Source organism: Pan paniscus, chromosome 19 (assembly GCF_029289425.2).
Source record: "Pan paniscus chromosome 19, NHGRI_mPanPan1-v2.0_pri, whole genome shotgun sequence".
NCBI lineage: Eukaryota > Metazoa > Chordata > Mammalia > Primates > Hominidae > Pan > Pan paniscus.
In genome coordinates this window covers 14999643-15019096 of record NC_073268.2, presented here as the reverse complement: position 1 = coordinate 15019096, position 19454 = coordinate 14999643, and the positions used below count along the sequence as shown (strand labels likewise).

At 59.0% G+C, this 19454-nt stretch overlaps 3 protein-coding genes across 7 annotated transcripts; 1 reads left to right on the top strand and 2 right to left on the bottom strand.

Annotated features, from left to right (window-relative positions):
* Positions 1-160: 160 nt before the first annotated feature.
* On the bottom strand, positions 161-1830 carry SPEM1 (spermatid maturation 1). The gene is made up of 3 exons (XM_003810089.6): positions 1612-1830; positions 1453-1513; positions 161-1259 (listed from the first exon to the last, which is right to left on the bottom strand). Exons 1-3 carry the CDS (start codon positions 1753-1755, stop codon positions 535-537), a joined length of 930 nt encoding a protein of 309 aa, XP_003810137.2. The 5' UTR covers positions 1756-1830; the 3' UTR covers positions 161-534.
* Positions 1831-2279: 449 nt separating this feature from the next.
* On the bottom strand, positions 2280-17302 carry NLGN2 (neuroligin 2). 5 transcript variants are annotated; one of them, XM_034941436.3, is made up of 10 exons: positions 16531-17301; positions 14797-14946; positions 14337-14521; positions 13421-14124; positions 9912-9962; positions 7659-7808; positions 7304-7489; positions 7004-7196; positions 6035-6631; positions 2280-5215 (listed from the first exon to the last, which is right to left on the bottom strand). In XM_034941436.3, exons 4-10 carry the CDS (start codon positions 13878-13880, stop codon positions 4342-4344), a joined length of 2511 nt encoding a protein of 836 aa, XP_034797327.1. In that variant the 5' UTR covers positions 13881-14124; positions 14337-14521; positions 14797-14946; positions 16531-17301; the 3' UTR covers positions 2280-4341. The 5 variants fall into 5 exon arrangements, with proteins under 5 accessions (XP_034797327.1, XP_034797326.1, XP_034797324.1 ...); XM_034941435.3 differs by lacking the exon at positions 14797-14946; XM_034941433.3 differs by lacking the exons at positions 14337-14521; positions 14797-14946.
* Positions 17303-17975: 673 nt separating this feature from the next.
* TMEM256 (transmembrane protein 256) lies at positions 17976-19148 on the top strand. Its single transcript, XM_008962458.4, has 4 exons — positions 17976-18129; positions 18432-18463; positions 18731-18811; positions 18912-19148. Exons 1-4 carry the CDS (start codon positions 18045-18047, stop codon positions 19053-19055), a joined length of 342 nt encoding a protein of 113 aa, XP_008960706.1. The 5' UTR covers positions 17976-18044; the 3' UTR covers positions 19056-19148.
* Positions 19149-19454: the final 306 nt, after the last annotated feature.

The following is a 19454-nucleotide window of genomic DNA, read 5'->3' as shown; positions in this document are numbered from 1 at the left end:
CTGAAGGCAGGAGAATTGGTTGAACCTGGGAGGCAGAGGTTGCAGTGAGCCAAGATTGTGCCATTGCAGTCCAGTGTGGGTGACAAGAATAGGACTCTGTCTTAAAAACAAAAACAACCCCCCCCACACACAAAAACCAACCAACCAAACAAACAACAACAACAACAACAAACTAGTGGCCCATGCCTGTAGTCCTAGTGACTCAGGAGGCTGAGGTGGGAGACAGTTGGGACTGCAGTGAACTGTGATTGCACTACTGCACTCCAGCCCGGGCAACAGAAAAGACCCTGTCTCAAAAAAAAATTGAAAACAAGGTAGAGGCAGGTAAGAGCCTTGGAACCCAGAAGGGCCTAGGAAAGGCTGAGGACAGGGACAGGCCTGTGGGGCAAAAGGTTAATGAGGGTCCTCAGGGCTCAGGGCCCTGTGGCTAGGGAGAGCATTCTCTTCACAGCCACAGCTTCTAGGTGCTGTGTGGGCCCTGGCACCCCAACACCACCACAGATCACCTCCTCTCTCCTTTTTATTTTTTTCCAGTCACCTCCCAGTTAGGGAACGGTACACCCAATTCTTGCTTGTCTCCTCGGCAGTGCTGGATCCAGAGGCTAGGGGGTAGCAGCGGGACAGGGCCTCCACCTCCCGGGTCAGTTCCCGAAGCCGCCGTCTCAGGTCCCGGGCATCATACACTATTCGGCCTGAGGAGCGGCGCCGGGAAAATTCAGGGATGACTGCTGGGCCCAGGGTGGGAGCTGGGACAGGCTGGTACTGAGCCGCCTCTGCCTCTGGCACCACCCCCTCCCCACCGTTCTTGTGGCTAGGAGCCTCAGGGCTGGGAGGTTGGGGGTTCACAGGATACACATAGGCCCTTAGGCCCAGCTCGGACCGTATGCCTGTTTTGAGGGGCCTTTCCTCTACGGTAGGCTGGAAGCGGATGGTCTGGGGAGGGGGCTCTGGGGCATCCTGAGACCAGGGAACCCAGGTCCCCTGAGTGTGTTGGAAGCCTTCCCAGTCCTCAGGGACATCCCAGTGGTAGGAGCAGATAGCTGGGTACTGATGAGGCTTCTCGTCATCAGTGTCAGGAGCCCAAGCTACTGGGCAGTGAGCACAGCGTGTGGGAGAGCCTCGACGGCGATGGCGGCGAGCTGGGGGCGGGGTCACAGTCATCATCACAGGGTCCATGGTGCACCGAAGATGGACTGCAGGGGAACTCTGCTTCTTAGGGGGCTGGGTCTGCTTTCTGAGTGATGATGACTTGGGAGCTTCTGTGGATGGGGGAGAGGTGAGACTAGTGGGGAGGCCAGCTCCTACAGGCATGGAGAGGCAGGGCCCAGGAAGGGCAGCAACACAGCTATGGTGTCTGAGAGGGGCGAGCAAGAAGGGAAGGGCCTAATTTAGGGCTGAGGCTAGAGCACTTGGTTTCTGCCCCTCCTATGTCCCAGCCCCCAGACCTCTTACCTTTCTCACAAATGGTATCATGGAACACTTGGTATAAGACACCACGGAATCGGCTCCAGAGCTAAGTGGGGGAAGACACAGTGATCCCAGGTAGGCCCTGGCTGGCAGGCCTGCCCCCCACTATCCCACCAGCTCCCTCCCATCCGGCCCCACCCTGACCAGGGTCACTATATTGATGCTAATGTTAATGCAGATGATGAGGCCCAGCAGCAACAGGACAGAGTTGCCCAGGTCCTGGCAGCTGTTGCTGTTGCAGTTGTGATACGAGGCCCACTCGGGCCTCGGCCGCTCAACCATGGCCATGGGGTCCCTAGGACCACCGGGGCCCTTACGCCCCCAGCCCACCGTGCCGACAGTGTCCACTGACTGCCTGCCTGTCCCTGAGGGTCTTGGGAGTGAACGGGTCACAATGGTGCCAGGCCACTCCCTCCCAGTGTGCCAAGGGGCTACCCTGAGTCCTGGACCCGTGGCTGACCCTCTCGCCTGAGTCCAGGCCTTGGCAGAGGCCATGCCTCTCACCTCACATACCTCTGCTGAGCTAGCTGCCTACACCAGCCCACTGGGCCTCTGGCCTGTTTGACATCTGCCCCCATCAGCCTTTGTCCTTCCATTATAGAACGACACCAGGCTCCAGTCTCGGCATAGACACGGGTCCTGACGTTCATTTGCCAAACAGACCCATTACCATGGCAACCAGACCCCAGCACCCACTCCCCCTTCCTCTCAGACCTCAGAGCTGGTCACTGAAAAGACCCCGACTCCCTTGTCACTTCCCCAGGGCTTGTTTCTTTAGAGACCGCCCTCCCCACAACAGAGCAGGCACAACCAACAGTTAAACTTTTATATTTACAATATTCTCTTCATCTTTTGCCAGGTTTAAAAATGTGTACAGAGCCGCAAAGGGTTGGGGTAGGGATAAGGGATTGTCGGGATTGTTTTGGGGAGAGGAGCTGGGCATTGGAGTCCGTGGCTGAATCATGGGGTCCCCCAGCCCCCCTCCCATGCCCCAATTCTGAGGGCATCTGTCTACAGGGTTCAGGGCCCAGGTCTCTAGCATTTGGAGGGCATGGCTGTTTGGAGAGGAGCTAGACCAGGCAGGGGAAAGGATCAGAAAATAACTAATTTTCCATGGATGGAGGTAGGAAGAGAAGGGACAGTCAAGAGGCAAAGTTCTGGGGACTCAAGACCAGGGATTCTGGATTTGGGTGTCAGTGGAAGACAGCACCCCAGCCCCTATTCAAGTTTGGCACTAACACCCCACAAAATGCCAGCAGATGAGGACTCTCCCCTCATCCACTGTGTCCCTTAAGCCCTTCCAGACATCATTCTTTTCCCAGATGCCCAAGCCCAAGGCCCTCCGGGGAGTCACCTCACACATTTCAAATTATTCCTGCTGGTGTCTGCCCAAGCCCTGTCCCCACTGCCCCCTCCATCTGTTCCCCAGCACCGCTGACCTCATTCTCCCAACCTGTCTGGTGAGACCTTTCTCCCCACTGCCTCCCTCCACCATTCAAGGCTCCTTTCTTTCAGACAAGGAGGGGGCATGGGTCAGAGGAGGGTGGTCAGCTGAGGAGAAGGCTGGTCTGACACTGAGATGGGGACAGCTTCAAAGAGGGGGACGGAGATGAAGGGGAACGGAGAACTGAGGCAGGGTGGGGGAGACATGGTGAGGAGAAGGGGCACAGGCGGGAGCCCCCTCACCTGCCACATCCCTCGCCCTGTATCCTGCTTGCCCTTAGTTTCCCCTGCCCTGCCTGGGACTGGGAAATTCTTGGCACATTTTGGGAGTCTTTCCGCTCAAATCCACCTACCCAGTTTGGCACGGATGAGCAATGCTCTGAGGCCTGGGGAAAAGGCTGTCCTCGGACCACAATGAGGGCTTTGGTCAAACATGCGTGGCCTCTGCGGGGGGCACGTTGCCATGCCCCCTCCCCCCAACTCGGGAGCATGGGCCGGGCCTCCCTCGGGGTTTGTTCACCCTCCTCAACTCCTGCCAACTAGAAGTCTGTGCTCACCTGCCATGTGAGGAGGAACTGGGTGCTGGGCCTGAGGCCTGGGGGAGGCAGGGAAGTGCTGGGAAGAGAGGGGCCGTCTGCCTGGGGAAACACACATCCACATGCAAGAACCTGTTTCCACTCAGAGAAATGCGTCCTGGACCATGGGAAAATAAGCTTCCAGGCAGCATCGGGATGCGTGGACTCCTCCCTCCCCCAGCAGGAAATCTGTGTCTGTCCTCTCTGGAAGATGAGGGCCTCTCCGGCAGAACGTGCTTCATCTGACTTGTGCCAAGGGGGGCGTCGGGGGGAACATGCTTCGCCGGGGTGGGGGCAAGGGAGGCAGGGGCCAGGGGGCTGTGATTTCCTCGCTGCTTCCCAGGCTCCATCCTCTGAGGTCTGGTGGCCAAGGGTCACTGTATGGGAACACACCACTTCCAGGGTCTCCAGGGGGAGGGAGAGGGGAGGAGGTGGGAGAAGGGATGGGGAACAGGATTCTGGGGTACAAATCCCCACAGAAATTCTTTGAGGGGGCCAACATGTGTCCAGGGTGGCAAAAAAAAACCTCACCCTGCACATGGGAAAACACACCCCGTTGTGAGAAAGCACACCTCCACGCGGGAAAATACCACATTCCACACACCGAAGACTGGTGTCCCAATGCGGGGGGAGAAAACACCCCCCAGTTGTTCAAAGGCCCAGATCCAGAGAAGAGACTGGGCTTCTCTGCGTGGGAAAGACACGCATCGCAGGGAGGAATCCCATGTCCACCTTAGCGCTGCTGGATGGCGTGTGACGACTCCACAGGAGAAAAGCCAGTTGCCAAGTCCTCCTCCCTGCCTTCAGAGTGGCTGGGCCAGGGAGGGCCGGGGAGGAGGGCCTCCCCACCCGCCCCCTATACCCGAGTGGTGGAGTGGGGGTGGGGTAGCGTGTTGTTGTGGCTGGTAGCGGTGGGAGGGGGCGGGGGGAAGGGCCCGAAGGGATGAAGGGAGGGGGGCGGTGGGGGTGGCGGTGGCCCCAGGCCACTGGGCAGCAGGGTCAGGGCCCCGGGGGCCAAGAGAGGCACATCGTCCGGTGCCCGGCGCAGGGCCAGGGTGTAGTCGGGCGGGCAGGCAGGGCGCAGAGCCTCGGCAGGGTCCGCCCCGACGCCACCACCCCGCTTCAGCTGCAGTGACACCAGCTCCTCCTCTGGTGGCAGCTCACGGCCCGCGGCGGGGAGCAGGGGGCCCCCACCAGGCACGCCAGAGCCTGAGCCGCCAGGTGGGCTAAGCCGCCTGCACCGCAGCTCCTGCCGCCGGTCCCGCTTGTAGTAGAGGGCAGCAAAGGCCAGGATGTTGAGGAAGAGGAGGGAGGCACCCACGGCCACGGTGACGCTCAGCTCCGTGGAGTAGTCCCGCGAGTCCCCAGGGAAGCGGTCGTAGGCCCTCGGGCCGGGCTCGGGCTCGGGCTCGGGAGGCAGGGTGGCAGGCGGCGGGGGCCGGCGTGTGCCCGGGGCGCCGGCGGGGGGACGAGGTGGCCAGCGCGTGGCATAGGGAGGCAGGCGCGTGGTGGTGGTGAACAGCTCCGTGTGCAGGTTGTGCAGGTGGGGCACGAGCTCCAGCCAGAAGGCCACCTTGTTGGCGCGGTAGTTGTCACGCACGCGTGGCTTCAGGCCTATGTGCAGATACTGCTTCTCCTTGCTGTTGAATTTGCTCCACACCACCTCCTCGAAGCGATTGGGCTTGGTGTGGATGAACTTGGTATCCTGCGGCACCGGCTGGTTGGGGTCCCTGTGGGCACAGGAGGGCAGGGAAAGGAGGAGTGAGGGCAAGGCTCTGAAGGAGGGTGGATGGCAGTGGGCAGGGAGACAGACAGAGATGCAGAGAGACAGGGGGACAGCAAGAAAGCCAGAGAAAAAGTCACAGAGGCAGAGAGACACAGATGGATATGAAGAGACAGAGAAACTGCCTGTCTCTTCAGGCAAATAGGCAAATAGGGATGGAGACAGACTGCCAGAGACAGCCAGAAATGCGGGCAGAGGGGCAGGGACACACACAGAGATAGCCAGGGAGAAGCAGAAGCTGAGCCTGAATGAAACACAGACAGGGTCAAAGACACGGGAGGGACAGCCAGAGACAGAGACACAGCCAGGCTGAAATCAGCCGGCAGCCAGAGACAGCGAAAAGTAAGCAGACAAAAGAGAGCAGCAGAGGGAGGTGGAGAGCTGTCAGTGGATTTTCAGAGAGACAGAGACAGAAGTAGAGACACACAAACTCTTACACACACTCAGACACACACACCTGAGCAGTCAGCCAGAGATGCAGAGCCCTAGGGGGGGTCGGGCAGGGGGGATCAGGCAAGGAGGAGGGAGAGATAGACGCCAAGCCAAAGCCACTGAGTGGGCCCCCAACTCCCCAGAAAGGACAGCGGCTTCTCTGTCTGATACTGCTGAGTCTCCAACGCTCAACTCCGTGCCTGGCACAGAGGTGTCTGGGTTGGTTTCACTCGAGCAAGAGGGCAGGCCAGAGTGAGTGCCTTAACAGAGGAACGGCGGCCATGTGAAGGAAGGAGGGCCCCGCCCAGCCCCGCCCAGCCCCTCTGGCCCTCACCCAGTCTTGGCGAAGTTGGTCCAGTAGGTCATGACCACGGCACTGAGCATGACGTCATTCTTGGAGAAGTTACAGGGGAAGAGGTCGGTGGCACCCACCATGGGCACGCCAAAGACATAGGGCAGTTCATCCCCGTGCGCCGCATCTGCCCACTCAGGCCGGCCCTCCGCCTGGCAGTGGTGGTAGAAGGTGTAAAAGTAGACGGGAGACTGGTAGTCGGCGTGCAGCTTGGCAGTGGCCACAGCTGGTGCCACCCATTGGTGGTCAGTAAAGAGCGCCAGCAGGGTTTTGCGGCGCATTTCGCCATTGTCCCGGTCGGCCCAGTCTGTGTACATAAACTTGATGGTCTCCCGAAGCACATCCTTGCCTTCCGGGTAGCCATACAGGTTGTCCACAAAGTTGGAGACAGTGAAGTCAAAGGCGCTGGCAGACACACCGTCCTCGCTCTCTGCAGAGTCCTCCACGAACTTGAGGCCCTCTCCCTGGTTGACGCCGATGAGCATGTCGTAGTTGAGGAATTCTCCCTGCTGCATGAGGATCTCAGGGTCATCGGGGACCACGTCGCCATCCACCACGGGCCCAAAGGCGATGTGGTAGCTGGGGAGAAGGGGTCAGGGTCTCACCACCTGCTCACTGGCCTCCTCTTGGCCTGTGGCCTGCTAAGCCCACACGCAGATGCTTCCCTCTACCTGCAAGACCCTTCTTCCCTACTTGAAATCCTCCAATGGGTCCTTTGGGAGATCTGGCCTCTCTGGAAGTCATCCCAAAGCACTTCACGGCACCCTGTGCTCACCTGCTCTGTCTGAGCACCTCCACTGAAGGAAGGCTTGCAAGAAGAGGCCACTTACTGGGGGCCAGAAGCCCATCTCTCCTTGCCAAATGGTATGCCCACAGGCACCTCTCACCTCAGCCTCCTTGGAACCAGCAAGGATAGTGAAGGCCTGGACCCAGACCTCTCCCACCCCATACCGGGCAGGCTGCACGTCCTGGTCCACCAGCTCCCGGGAGGGCTTCCGGCGCAGACACTCCACAGCTTCAGCGCTGTCCTCTCGGTCACAGCCCACCTTGGCTGCCAGCAGCCGCGTGTACTTGAGCGGCTGGTAGTTGACAGACCAGCTGGAAATGGCGGTGCCACTCTGGGCGATGGCCTTCTGGAACAGCCCTGGCGGGACAGGCAGACCTCAGGCCAGGCTGTGAGTACCGGCCTGAAGGAGAGGGGGGAGTTGGCAGGGTTGGGAAGGGTGGAACAGGCTGGGACACTGCTGGTACCTTCTGAATGGTGGGAGAGGATCAGAAGGTTGACGCAGGAGGCCCCTGCCCCGGAACCAAAGATGGTGATACGCTCGGGGTCGCCCCCAAAGTGGGCGATGTTTTCACTGAGCCAGCGCAGGGCCTGGATCTGGTCCAGGAGCCCATAGTTGCCTTTTGCAGCCTGGTCCCCGGTGCTGAGAAAACCTGGGAGTAGAGAAGAAGAGGGCTCCCTGGAGGTGTCACAGCGCCCCTGCCCCCTTTCTGGGCAGCTCAGTCCAGCCCAGAAGCCATTCTGCTGGATGTGGAGGAACCCTGCCCACCAGGCCCACCTCCCAGACTCCCCCGAGCCCCAGAGTTGGCTGCCCACCCTCACCGAGCACCCCAAGACGGTAGTTGAGCGTGGCTACAATGACGTTGCCATAGGCAGCCAGGACTGAGCCATCGAACATGTTTCCGGTCCCCTCCATGTAGGAGCCGCCATGGAGAAACAGCATCACAGGCTTCTTCCCAGGGTCACGGATATCTGTGTGGGGAGGGGGTGGGCAGGTGGGCCAGGGGGTCAGGGACAAGGACACAGTCAGACCGGAAGCAGCAGCGCCCAGCTCCCAGGCCTGCTGAGGACTGGCCTGGAGCTCAGGGGACATGTCACTCCCATCCCTGGGGGGCAAGACCGGATTCCCCTCCTCCCTCCCCAGCTAGCCCTGGCAGACATTCCCTCCCCACCCTCTGCCAGCCTTCCCCGCGGCACTTCTCCAATGCAGACTTTCCAAGAAACCCCGTAGAGGCTGGGGGTGGGCAGTGGCCCTCCTTAGGGCATCTGCTGGATCCAGGGAACCCCCAGCACCCCCGCACACAGCACATCTCCTTCCTGTCCCTGGGAAGAGCAAGCTCCCGAGGCTAGAACTGGAGCTGGAGCTGCTGGGAGGGTCCTGGTGTCTCCTCCGACTCAGGCCTTGGGCCTCCACTCCACATGGCACCCTGGTCGGTGGGTGAGGGGTGCCAGGCCTAGGGTCCCTGGGGCTTGGTCTCCTCCCCGCCCTAATTCCTTTCTAGGTCACCTCCCCAGTCACCATGGCAACCCCCAGCCTAATTACTGTGGCAGGAGGAGGAAGAGCCTGCTTAATGAAGCCAGGGTGCCGCTTAGTTTTGGACACCCCCAAACTGGCCTGAGCCCTGGGTTCTGCACTGGGCTCCTTCCCGCCATGCCCCCTAAGGATCCCCTGATCACTGCCACATGTGATCAGGCCCTTGAGTTGCTCCAGATTGGACTGAAGGGTGACTAATTCCAGAGGATGTGGGAGTCTGAGAGTGCTTGCCAGGGTCCCCGAGGCTACAGTATCCTCCCCTGCAGCTCCCCATGATTCAGCCATAGTGCTAGGGCTGGGGTCACCCCCGGCCCACAGGCCCTCCTCTTTCTTGACACTGGCCCTCCCTGCTAGCCTGGACACTCAGCAAACCAAAGCCAGGCCTGGGCCTCCACAGCTGGTCCCCAGCATCTCTGCCCACCTCCCTCATCCTGGTAGAAACATCCCTCCTGCCAGAAGGTCAACCTGCAGGTCACTAAGACATTCTCCTTGACCTCACAGACAGCTTCCTGCCTCCCATCCCTAAGACCCCCTGTGCAGCCCCCATGCTCCTGACTGCTTCCGCCAGAGCTTCTATGTGGGCAGCACCCTCGCTGGGTTCTCCTCAAATCCTGTCCTCTCCTTTGCTCCTGAACCTCAAGTGACCTCCCAGCACTTTCAGGCCGGAATCTCCTTCCCTCCAAGGTCCTGTCCTAATTGTCCTCAGTTCTCCCATCCTCACCCCACCCCTCTCCCAGTGTGAGGGGAGGAGGGGTCAGAAAGGGAAGGAGCAGGAAGAGGGGCTGGGGCGACAAGAATTCAAAACCAACAACAAAAACAGGATCAAGAAAGAAGAAAGAAAGAAAGAAAGAAAAAAACAACCAAAAAGCAAGAAGCTCTCGGGGCAGATTCAACAAGAAAAGAAAAAACAAAAAGATCCATTTTGGAAAAAAAGAAAAAAAGAAAAAAATTCTTTGCATTTTTTTTTTTCAAAATTTTGTGGTGAAACTTCAAGATATTGGGCCCTGTTTTAAAAAATTGTCAAATTCTTTAATTCACTTCGAATGTTTGCGTTTTCTGTGTCTGACAGGCTTTTGGAAATTGCGACAGGCTTCTGATGTTTCAATGGTGTCATCAATTTGCCAACTTTTAAATTTTTTTTGAACTGTTGTTTTGTTCCAATTTCAAATTGGTTTTTTCAAATGTTACATTTCACAAGTTTCAAAACTGTCCAGATTTCTTTCAAATTCTAAACATTTTAACCAATTCTTTTGAATTTTATTTTTCTGACATTCCAATTTCTTTTTGTTTTTCAGCTTATTTTCACCATGTTTAGCTTTTCTGGCAGGTTTTCTACTGGGTCCAACATTGTTCAAATTTCGTTTGAAGTTTTCATAATTCTTTTTTCCAATTATTAAACATTTTTCTTTTCTTTTCTTTTTCATTTTAGTTGGGAGAACGACTGAGGGGCCTTGAGGGCTGTGGGGACATTTAGTGAGGGGCAGGGCCATGAATGTCCTCTTATAAGCAACCACATGCAGCAGCGGGATTTTTAAATCTACCTGTGTCTGGCGGATTGAGCGTCGCCTCGTCACGTTTTTTTGTGAGCGGACCTAAGACCGGGAACACAAAACAGAGAAAAAAGGACAATTTTGTGGGGAAAGATGGGGGTCGGGGGGAGGTGGTGGATGGGGAGGGGAGGAGAGAAAGCAGAAAAGGGGAGGGTGGGGGAGGCAGAAAAAATAAGCCAAAAAAAAGCAAAATTTGTTTGCAAGAAAAAGAAACCAAGAAAAGAGAAAAACGTTTCTACAACCCAATTTTGTTCCCCTCCCCAGAAAAAGTCATGCCCCAAAGAAAAGGCTGGTTTTGGGGGGGTGGGGTGCCTGAGTGGGCTGAGGCCTGTCTTAAGACATATCGACTTGGCTGGAAAGGTTTTGGCTTGTCGATGTGTTTGCTAATTGCTGGAAATGAAACAGTGTTAGAGGTGGGGTGGGAGGGGAGGGGAAGCCCACCCGGAGCCCCTGGGAGACCAAGGCCAGCTTGCCACCCAGGCCACCTCTCAGAAGGCCCCCTTCAGGGCCAGCGAAGCACCTGCCTGCCGCCCCCCACAAGGCTGTAGGGAGGAGAGACTGCCGCAGAAAAGACTCTGCTTCCCTCTGGACCACTCTGCAGGGCAGCGAGCAGGACAGGGTTGGGGGGCAGCCTGCCCCACAGCTCAGCCCCAGAAGCCTTCCGCTCCCCACTGGAGGGCTATGGGAAGGTCAGCTGGGGCTGCCCGCCCGCTACCCAGCCTCACCACCAGCACTTCTCGTCTATCCGCACTCACAGGCCTGGCTTCTCACCCCAGCTCCCCAGTGTGGGCAAAGCAGGGAAGGGGGTCATCAGGTCTTGCCCTCCACTCCAGCTCAACCCTCCGCACTCCCCCCAACCTCGTCCCTTACCCAGGCTTCCTCTCCTCCCCCCAGAATGGTGAATTTCCCACCAGGGCCACCAGCCGCTGCCTCCCCTGCCCCTGCTCCACTGCCAAAAAGCACCCCTTCCCCAACGGCCGAGCGGGTGGTTCAGTCCACAGATAGGGAACGAGGAACACAGTGCCCTGAGCCAGCCTGGCACACAGGTGCCAGCAGGTACCGGGAGCACCAGGTTCGCCCAGTGTCAGGGCTTCTTCCAGATTACGGGGTTGGTCAGGGGCGAGCTGGAGCCCAGAGGCCTGGGGGTTCCCCGAGGCTGATTGGTTTTTCCTCAATGGCACAGGGACTGGCACGTGGGTCAAGGCCAAGGATGGGTCAAGGCCAAGGCAAGCTCTGGAAGGCGTCTCCTAAGTGGCAGTGATGGCCCCACGGGGACCCGCTGGGAACAGGGCCTCTTCTTTGTGAGAGGATGGGGTGGGGACAAAGTGAGCAAGGCATGTGTGCACGTGAGTCTATGAAGCGCGTGTGTGTGTGCGCGCGCCTGAGTCAACCTCTTCCTCCCAGAGCTGGTGTGAAGATTCAGTGAGATCACCTGAATGTGTCAGGCCCCAGGCAGGTCTGCAATCAGCAGTGGCTAAAAATACAGAAGGTGTGGGCAAGGGTGGTGTGGGGGCAGGGTTGGACAACTGTGTGGAGGTGTTGGGGTGGACAGTCCGTTGGTGACAAGTGCTGGGTGGATGTTTCACATGGAAGGTGACAAGACAGCACCCATGAGGGGGCCCTGGGTTGTGCAGAGCCTGTGTGAGAGTAGGGAGTGCTGGGATGGGCAGCCCACATGGAGGTGCTGAGGTGAAGGACTCATGATGGGGTAGGCGCTGGGATGGCAGAGGAGTGTGGTGTGCACAGCTCTTCTGTGGAGGGCATTGTACTGGGGGGCACGTGGGGCATGTACTGGGATAAATGGCTTATGGGGAACTAGGGTGCTTCAAATTTGAATAGGATTAGAGTAGATGACGCTCTGTGCATTGTGTGTATGGGTTGTGGGGAGGCGTGGTTTATATGGAGAGGGGTATGGCTGGGATGGGGGATACAGGGTGAATGGTCCATTTGCGAGGTATTGGGATGGACATGGGTGGGTGGAGGTGCATGAGATGTTCCGTGCTTGGCAGGGGAGTATTCTGAGTGCAGGGGGCATGGTGTTGGAGTACTTGTTCGGTGAGTAGGGTGCAAGCTTGCCGGATGTGTTTTCACCACCTGAGGTCCAGTGCAGATGATCTCTAGGTAGGAGTGGGGTAAACAATGATTGAGGAGTGTTGGGGATGTTGGGGACTGTGGTGTGAGGGGCCTGCTGAGCACACGGCCCAGGCGCGCAGGTTACTGGATGTGTGGATGTTCTTAAGGCACGTGATCTATATCCAGGGATGCTTGGGAGCACAGGTGTGTGTGGGTGACATGGTACATAGTTTCAGAGATGTACTGGGGGTGTGTGTGATATGAAAGTATTGGGAATTGTGATTGTGGGGTGCTGGAGCACAAGGTCAGTGTATAGGTTGGTTGGGTGATGATTTAAGTGTGGAGTAGTTGGGATTTGCCATCTGTTTTGGGACTTGAGCACATGCCGTGGAGGTGCTGGGTATGTACAGGGTACATTAGGAGCTCCTGGGTACCAGGCCTATGTGTAAGGTTGCTGGAAACGTGGACTGTGGGAAGCGTGGTGGCAGCGGATGGTCTATACGCAGACGCTGCCATGTTTTGGAGCGGTAAGATGGGTGTCAGAAGAGCCATGCGGGGTGCGGGGGGGTGTTTGTGAGGCTGGTCTGCTGAGATGGCTGGAATCCACCTATTGCACCCTGTTCACACTCTGGAAGGTGTTCTGATTAGTCTTGGAGTGCTGAGGATGGAGGGTGGAGAACTGTCCAGAAGGAATGTGCCAGGGGCTATGAGCAGTCCTGCAGTGAACAAGAGTTCATTAAGAACAGAAATTCAAGAGCCCCAGGGAAGATGGGTGGGCTGCGCTGGCCCTCAGCAAGGAGCTTCCCTGATCCTTCAGGGGCGTACAGGGGTCAAGGGAGAAGAGAAGGACATCGGTACCACTGCCAAGGTGCTCAGCTCAGGCAAGGGGCTCAGCTCAGGCAAGGGGCTCTGGACATGATGTGATAGATGCAAGGCAGCCCTCGCCGGCCAGGGGGAGAGGGAGAGCCTGCGTTGTCTTTGGGGTGCAGATGTAGCTAACCTGGGTATTCTGCCAGGAACAAGCCCAGGTCTGGCGGCGGGAGGCGGGGCAAGGTTGGAGTGGGTGTCTGAGCAGAGGATGGATCACCTGATTCCCCCTCCGTGGCCAGGTTGAGATTAGCTGGCAGACTGTGCCTCTTTGGGGAGAGAGTGGGTGAGCCTAGTCCAGTGCCTGCCATCCCTACCATGGCCCCCCATGGGCATAAAGAACTTATGGAGCGGCTGTCTGCAGGGTGTGTGCCTGGGACTGCCTGGAGGCACCCTTACAATCCTCAGGGGGCACGTAGAGGTTGCAGGGACACTCCGTCCCTCACTGCCCCCACAAAGGCCCAGCTCTGAGCCCTAGAGCGGTGCCAGTGCCTGAGGGTCTGCATGTGCGTTTGTGGGCTGTGTCCACGGGGTGCCCGGCTTTGTGCCCGCGCCCTTACCGTCCTCGGTGGGCACGTAGAGGTTGAGGTACAGGCAGTCCTCGCTCTGGTTCTGCACGTAGGTGGCGGCCGCCTCCAAGTTGTCGGTGAACCACACAGGCAGCATGATGGCGGGCAGCGCCCCGTGCAGGTTCTGCGGGCAGGCGGGCGGCAGGGTGGTGGCGTTGCGCACGCCGGGCCACGAGGCGGGCGCCTCAGGCGGCTGGAAGCGGCGGGCGCCCAGGGGCGGCGTGGCGTAGGGCACGCCCAAGAACTGCACGACGGGGCCCAGGATCTCGTTGTTGAGCTCGCGCCGCACACCGCGCACTCGCCCGTAGGCCGTGTTCACCACCGGGAAGCGCTCCTCCCCGAGGCTGCCGAGGCCCAGGCCGGGGCCGCCCGGGGCGCCGCCGCCGCCGGGACCCCCTCCCCCGCGTTGAGCCCCCGCCAGCCCCACCAGATACAGCGCCAGGAGCCACATGCTGATCGGGGGACCCCCCCTCCCTCCCCGGGACCCCCCCCCCTCGGAGAGAGAGAGAAGGGGGGGAGAGGGAGGGAGGCCCCCCTCGCCCCAGGAGGGAGGAGGGGGTGGGGGAAAGGAGGGAGGAGGGGGTTGGGGAGGGACCTGGGTTAGACTGGACAGAGAAGGGGTCTGTTCCTCTCCATGGAGGGAGCACGGGGTGGGGAAGGGGAAGGAAGTGGGAGAAGGTGAAGGCAGGCCCGACCTGCGGGAGGTGGAGCGAGAGGGGCAGGGAGGCAGGATACAGACAGACGGACAGACAGAAAAATACAGAGGTGGAAGAGGGCAAGGGAAATTGGATGGGGCAGACAGAAAGGAATGGGGAAACAGAAGAGACAAGTGGTTAGTGACCTGGAATTCAGACCAAGTTGCCCCTTTCTCCCACCCACAGGCCCCCTGACACCTCCCCACTCCCACCTAGCAGCCCTTCTCCCCTCAGCAGACGCCTAGGTTGGGGGTGGGGCCCAGATGTGGTTCAAGTCCAGGACCCAGCCAGAGGAGAGGCGGGTCAGCTCTCCAGACCCAGCATGCTCCCTTCCAGCTGATGTATCCCTCCCAGGCAGGTTCTCCTCAGGGACTCAGGAGTCCCAGCTCCCACCTCCCTGGGAGGGAATGAGGTAGACAAGGAAGAGAAAACAAAAATACCAAGTCATTAATTAGCTGGAAGTGGCAGGTTTGTTTATACGTGTTAATTACTCCTGAGCTGTAATTTCATGGCGCTGAACCCCCACCCCAGGCCAGACTCAGGCCTTTCTTGGGACTGCACAAACCTAGCACCTTATCCCCACTTCAACACACCATTCGCTAGGGATTTGTGCTGCCTGTGACCCCTCTCTCCCCAGACTGTCTCCATTTCCTCCATCAGAAGTTGGGGTACCTTGAGGCTGGGGTTAGAGTAGGGAGGGGACGCTGGAGGGGCAAATCCAGGGACAGATGCGTGATCCTGCAGCCGGTTGCTGGGTGACGGGATGCTGCCCCGCAATGTTACCTCGGCAACGGGCTGCAGCTTTAACCCTGGAGGGGGGTTCTGGAGGAAGACGGGAAGGGGCTGGCTTGGTTTGGGGGTCCATTCAGGGCATGAAGGGGAGGGCAAAGGCGTGAGTCAGAATGCAAGAGTTCCCCCCAACCTTAACATAGAGGAAGAAGTATATATGTTGAGAGGAAGGGGAGATTGGGGGCACCAAGAACGCTAAAAGCCCTACCTGTTGGCCAATCAGAGCCTAGCCTTAGTGACCAGGCCTCTGGCTTGGGAGAGGGGGTGCTGAGGTGGGCTTGAAGAGACATCACAGGAGCCTACTGACTGCCCCCCTCCAGCAATTTCAAGCAACCTTGGACCCCACCACCTTTTCATCTTTGCAAGCCATTGTGACCCATGTCCTGGGGGCAACACTTAGCTTTCTTCTCTTCCCATCCCAACCCATCCATTCACCTACCCTTCCCCTTGCCGCCCCCCCTACAGTTGCTGCTCTGATGCCTGGGTGCTCAGGGCAGCAGGGGCCAGCCAAGGGAGAAGATCAGACCGGAGGGGCAGACACCCAGGTCATTTCGGCAAGCCCCCCCCCCACCCCCCCACCAGCCACCAGAGCTGTTTGCTGACGCGGGGTTTTCAGAGCCCGGCGCCAGCCCGCGGGTGGCTCTCTGCAGGTGTCAATTTATTCCAGAGATGAGGACACAGGAATCCTTACCACACACACCCAGTCATGCCCCCTGCCTTTCAGCTTCTCTAAGGCTCCTCTATTCCTCCATCACCTGGAGGTGGCTCGGGGCTGATTCCCCCAGGATCTCCTTTTCCTGTGCCAGACTGGGCTCAGCTACCATGGCCTTGCTGCCCCCTCCCCCTCCCCACAACAAGATCTGCCTCAGTCACCCTCTCCTCTTGAGGGTACTCTGGGCCCCTGGCCTCCTCCCACCAGCCAGCTCCGCTCCCTCCTTCCCTCCCACTGGAGGCCCCCCCATCTCTCTCCTCTCCGTAGTGCTCCCTGGGAGCATCTTTTGTGGGCCTCTTCCAGCTTGCCCCAGCTCTTGCCTTCAGTCTCTCACCCTCGGTCTTTTTACATCTTTCTCTTCTGTATCTCTCTCCTTGGTGTTTCTCATTTCTTTCTCTCTCCTCCAAATGCCTTCCCCAAATTTCCCCCTTAAGCCTTCTGTCTCTCTCTCCTGTCTTTCCCCATCACTGTCTCCCCCATTTTCTCTCCCCATCTCTGTCTGCCACATCTTGCTCCCTCCTCCTTCTCCCTATCCCTCTGCCTTCTCTCTCCATTCCTACCCAGGCCTGACTCCCCCAGCCGGGGAGAGTTGAGGGACGGGGGCTCAGGCCGCAGGCCCCCCCTTCCTGCAGTGGTGAAAATGGCTTGGCCGGGAAGGGGAGAAGGAGGGGGAGGGGGAGATGGGAACACACGGGGTCTGTGGGCCCATTCAAAGGATCATTCATGGACTGGAGAGAGGCAGAGACAAAGAGACCAAGACGCAGAGACACGGCGAGAGCATCCCTAGGCGGAGACACGCAGACAGAGCAGGCTGGGGGAAACCAGGCGCAGGGAGGGAGATGGGGAGAGGGAGACCCCAGTGGACCGCCACGCAGCCCCCTCCACCGACCCGGCTTAGGTCCTACCTGGCTCAGCCCTGGGGCCGTGGTGCCTCCATCCAGGGCTCCGAGTGGGGGGCGAAAGGCCTTCGGGAGGGGGTGGCGGCCTCTGAGCCCCCGCGGCCCCGCAGGCCCAGCCCCCGCCCGCAACGCCTCACCCGGCGGGGGAGGGGGATCGCCCCAGCCCCGGGGGGCGGGGCCGGGATCCAGTCGATCCCCGGGAAAAGGAGAGCTAGGGGATGGGATCAGGGGGAGCCCGAGAACAGGGAACCCCGCAGTAGGGACGTTAGAGAAAGGAGGGGGCAACGGGACAGGACTAGATTGAGGATCCGCTGGTTCCGTGGGCCGGCTTCGAGGGACCAGAAGGCGGTCCAGGCGGAGGATCCTAAGGATCGGGTGCTGGAGGAGGAGTCCACGTTAATCCCCAGGGGCCCGGGGCCCGGGAGCGCAGGATCCGCGGTGCAGGGGCAGGGATCCAGCCGGAATCCTCGGGGAGGGGGAGGGATCTAGTCGATCCCGAGGGCGGGCGGGAGGGGGAGGTCCGGGGAGTCAGAAGAGGGCGGGAGCCGAGTCCAGAGCCCCGGGGCGGGGGTCAGCGCGGATCCTAGGAGGGAAGGCGGGGGTGAGGGGAGGCTTCGAGGGACGCTCAGCAGCCGGGAGGCCCGGACTCCTGGCTCCGCGCGCCAGGGCCCGCCCGCCCCGCGTCCATCCCAGCCCGAGAGTGATGATCCGCCGGCGGAGCAGCCGCAGCAGCCCCGCGCGTCACCGCGCGGCCGCCTCCCCCGCCCCCTGCCGAGAGAGCGGCGCACACCCCCCGCTCGCACCCGCCTGCCCGCCCGCCCTCCGGAGAATGGGGGGATTGGAGATGGTGGGAAGAGGCGGGAGTGGACAGACGGACAGATGGACGTAGCGGGCCAGGGCAGGGTGGAGACATTCCCCCGGATCTCCCACCCTCGGGGCTCTCGCGGTCTCGGAGGGCTGGGGCGGGGGGAGAATATCTTAACTACAGGGGGCGGGGCATCATACAAAGAAGGCGGAGCCTTCAGACATGGGGGAGGGGCCATTTGTGCAGTGGGCGGGGTTTACTGGCAATAGGTGGGGCTTTGCTATCTTTCGGGCCGCCTCTTTTTGGTAGTGGGTTTGATTTGAAGCTGAACAGGAGGAGCCTGTGGAAAAAGGGGCGGAACTTTGAGAGAAGACCGGGATCTTTGGAAATTGGCCGGAGCATGGGGGTGGGGGGTTCGAAGAGGCGATCAACTTGGAAAGTGGGCCAATCCGTGACGCAAATCCCCCTAGTCCCGCCCTCAACCCCGCCCCCCCACTGCTTAGCTCCTCTGCTCCTAATTGGTGCTGGTTTCTCCGCCCGCCAGACGTCTTTGCCACTCTGCAGCGGTTTTACAAAGGCGGGTGAAGAGCGCAATGCTGAAATGAACACGGCCCGGATTGGGCGCCTGTGAACCTTATTTGCATGGGCGGCCGGGATTGGCTGGCCTCTTGGGTGGCCTGGGCGGTGTTGGTCCGGTGCGTCCTGTTCTACAGCTATGGCCGGGCCAGCTGCAGTTTTCCGCCGCTTGGGCGCCTTGTCCGGAGCTGCGGCCTTAGGCTTCGCCTCCTACGGGGCGCACGGTCAGGGGGCTGGGGACGAAGATGGGACTGTGCTTGGGGCGTCCTCTGGGGTCTGCTGCAAGGGCGTAACCTATGGGAGGTGCCCGGCCTCTCGTTTATCAGACAGTCCGCGGAGCCCTAAACCTTTTAAAGTCCCCCAGCTGGGTCCAATTGGTTCCCAGTACTGCCCGAGCGTGTTCCCACCAATCGGAAGCTTCCTGGGGGGGGTGCCCTTTCTCGCCAGTGTCCACCTGGGTCCCCCCGGATTGGGGGCGGTCAGGGCTGGCACTAGGACCGCTAACCTTTGCTTCTTTTCTCCACAGGTGCCCAATTCCCAGATGCCTACGGGAAGGAGGTGAAGTAACTGCGCTGGGGCTCCCTGACTCGTGGGTCTACGAAGGCACAAAGTCTGGGGTCCCTGGGGGAAGTGGGCGGGGAGAGGGTGGGGCGAGCCGCGGATCTCTGGAGCAGCAAAGGCCAAAGGCTCTCTAAGTCAAAGGCCTGGGATCAAGCTGGGACTTCAAGGGTGGGGTGGGGGAAGGAACTTTGGTCCCTTGTGTCATCAGGGGATCTCAGTACCTGTATTGCCTACGACATCCCTTCGTTTCTGTTTTTCTTACAGCTGTTTGACAAGGCCAACAAACACCACTTCTTACACAGCCTGGCCCTGTTAGGGGTGCCCCATTGCAGAAAGCCACTCTGGGTAATCTTTCCCTGCGCCTAACCCTGACCAAGCCCCACACACTCCCTCTCAGCCTGCCCTGTTCTTAACAATCCTGTTTTCTGTGCTGTGTCTCCTTCAGGCTGGGTTATTGCTAGCTTCCGGAACGACCTTATTCTGCACCAGCTTTTACTACCAGGCTCTGAGTGGAGACCCCAGCATCCAGACTTTGGCCCCTGCGGGAGGGACCCTGCTACTCTTGGGCTGGCTTGCCTTGGCTCTTTGAGCTCCCTTTTGCTTAATTACTGGGTTTTCTGGGCAGTTTTTTTTTTTAAAAGAGTTGGAGTAAGAAGAGGATTAAAAAGGAAAGGCAAATAAACTTTGGAGTCTTTGTTCATCTAACCTCTTGGAGGAGGAAGGGTGGGGATTCAACCTCTGAACTCCCTCCATTTCCTAAGACTTAATCAGTGAGCCTTAGGTCTGGGGATTCTGGTCACTTTAAGTTAACTTATTATAATGTTCTTACCCTGGTGGGCATCAAAGTCATAAAGAATGCTTGAAATAACAGATTCCTACTGAAGCACTCTTTCAGGCCTGAGAATCTGTATTTTAATAAGCTCATCTTGTGGTTCTGATGCATAGTAGGTTTTTAATTTTATTATTATTATTATTATTATTATTATTA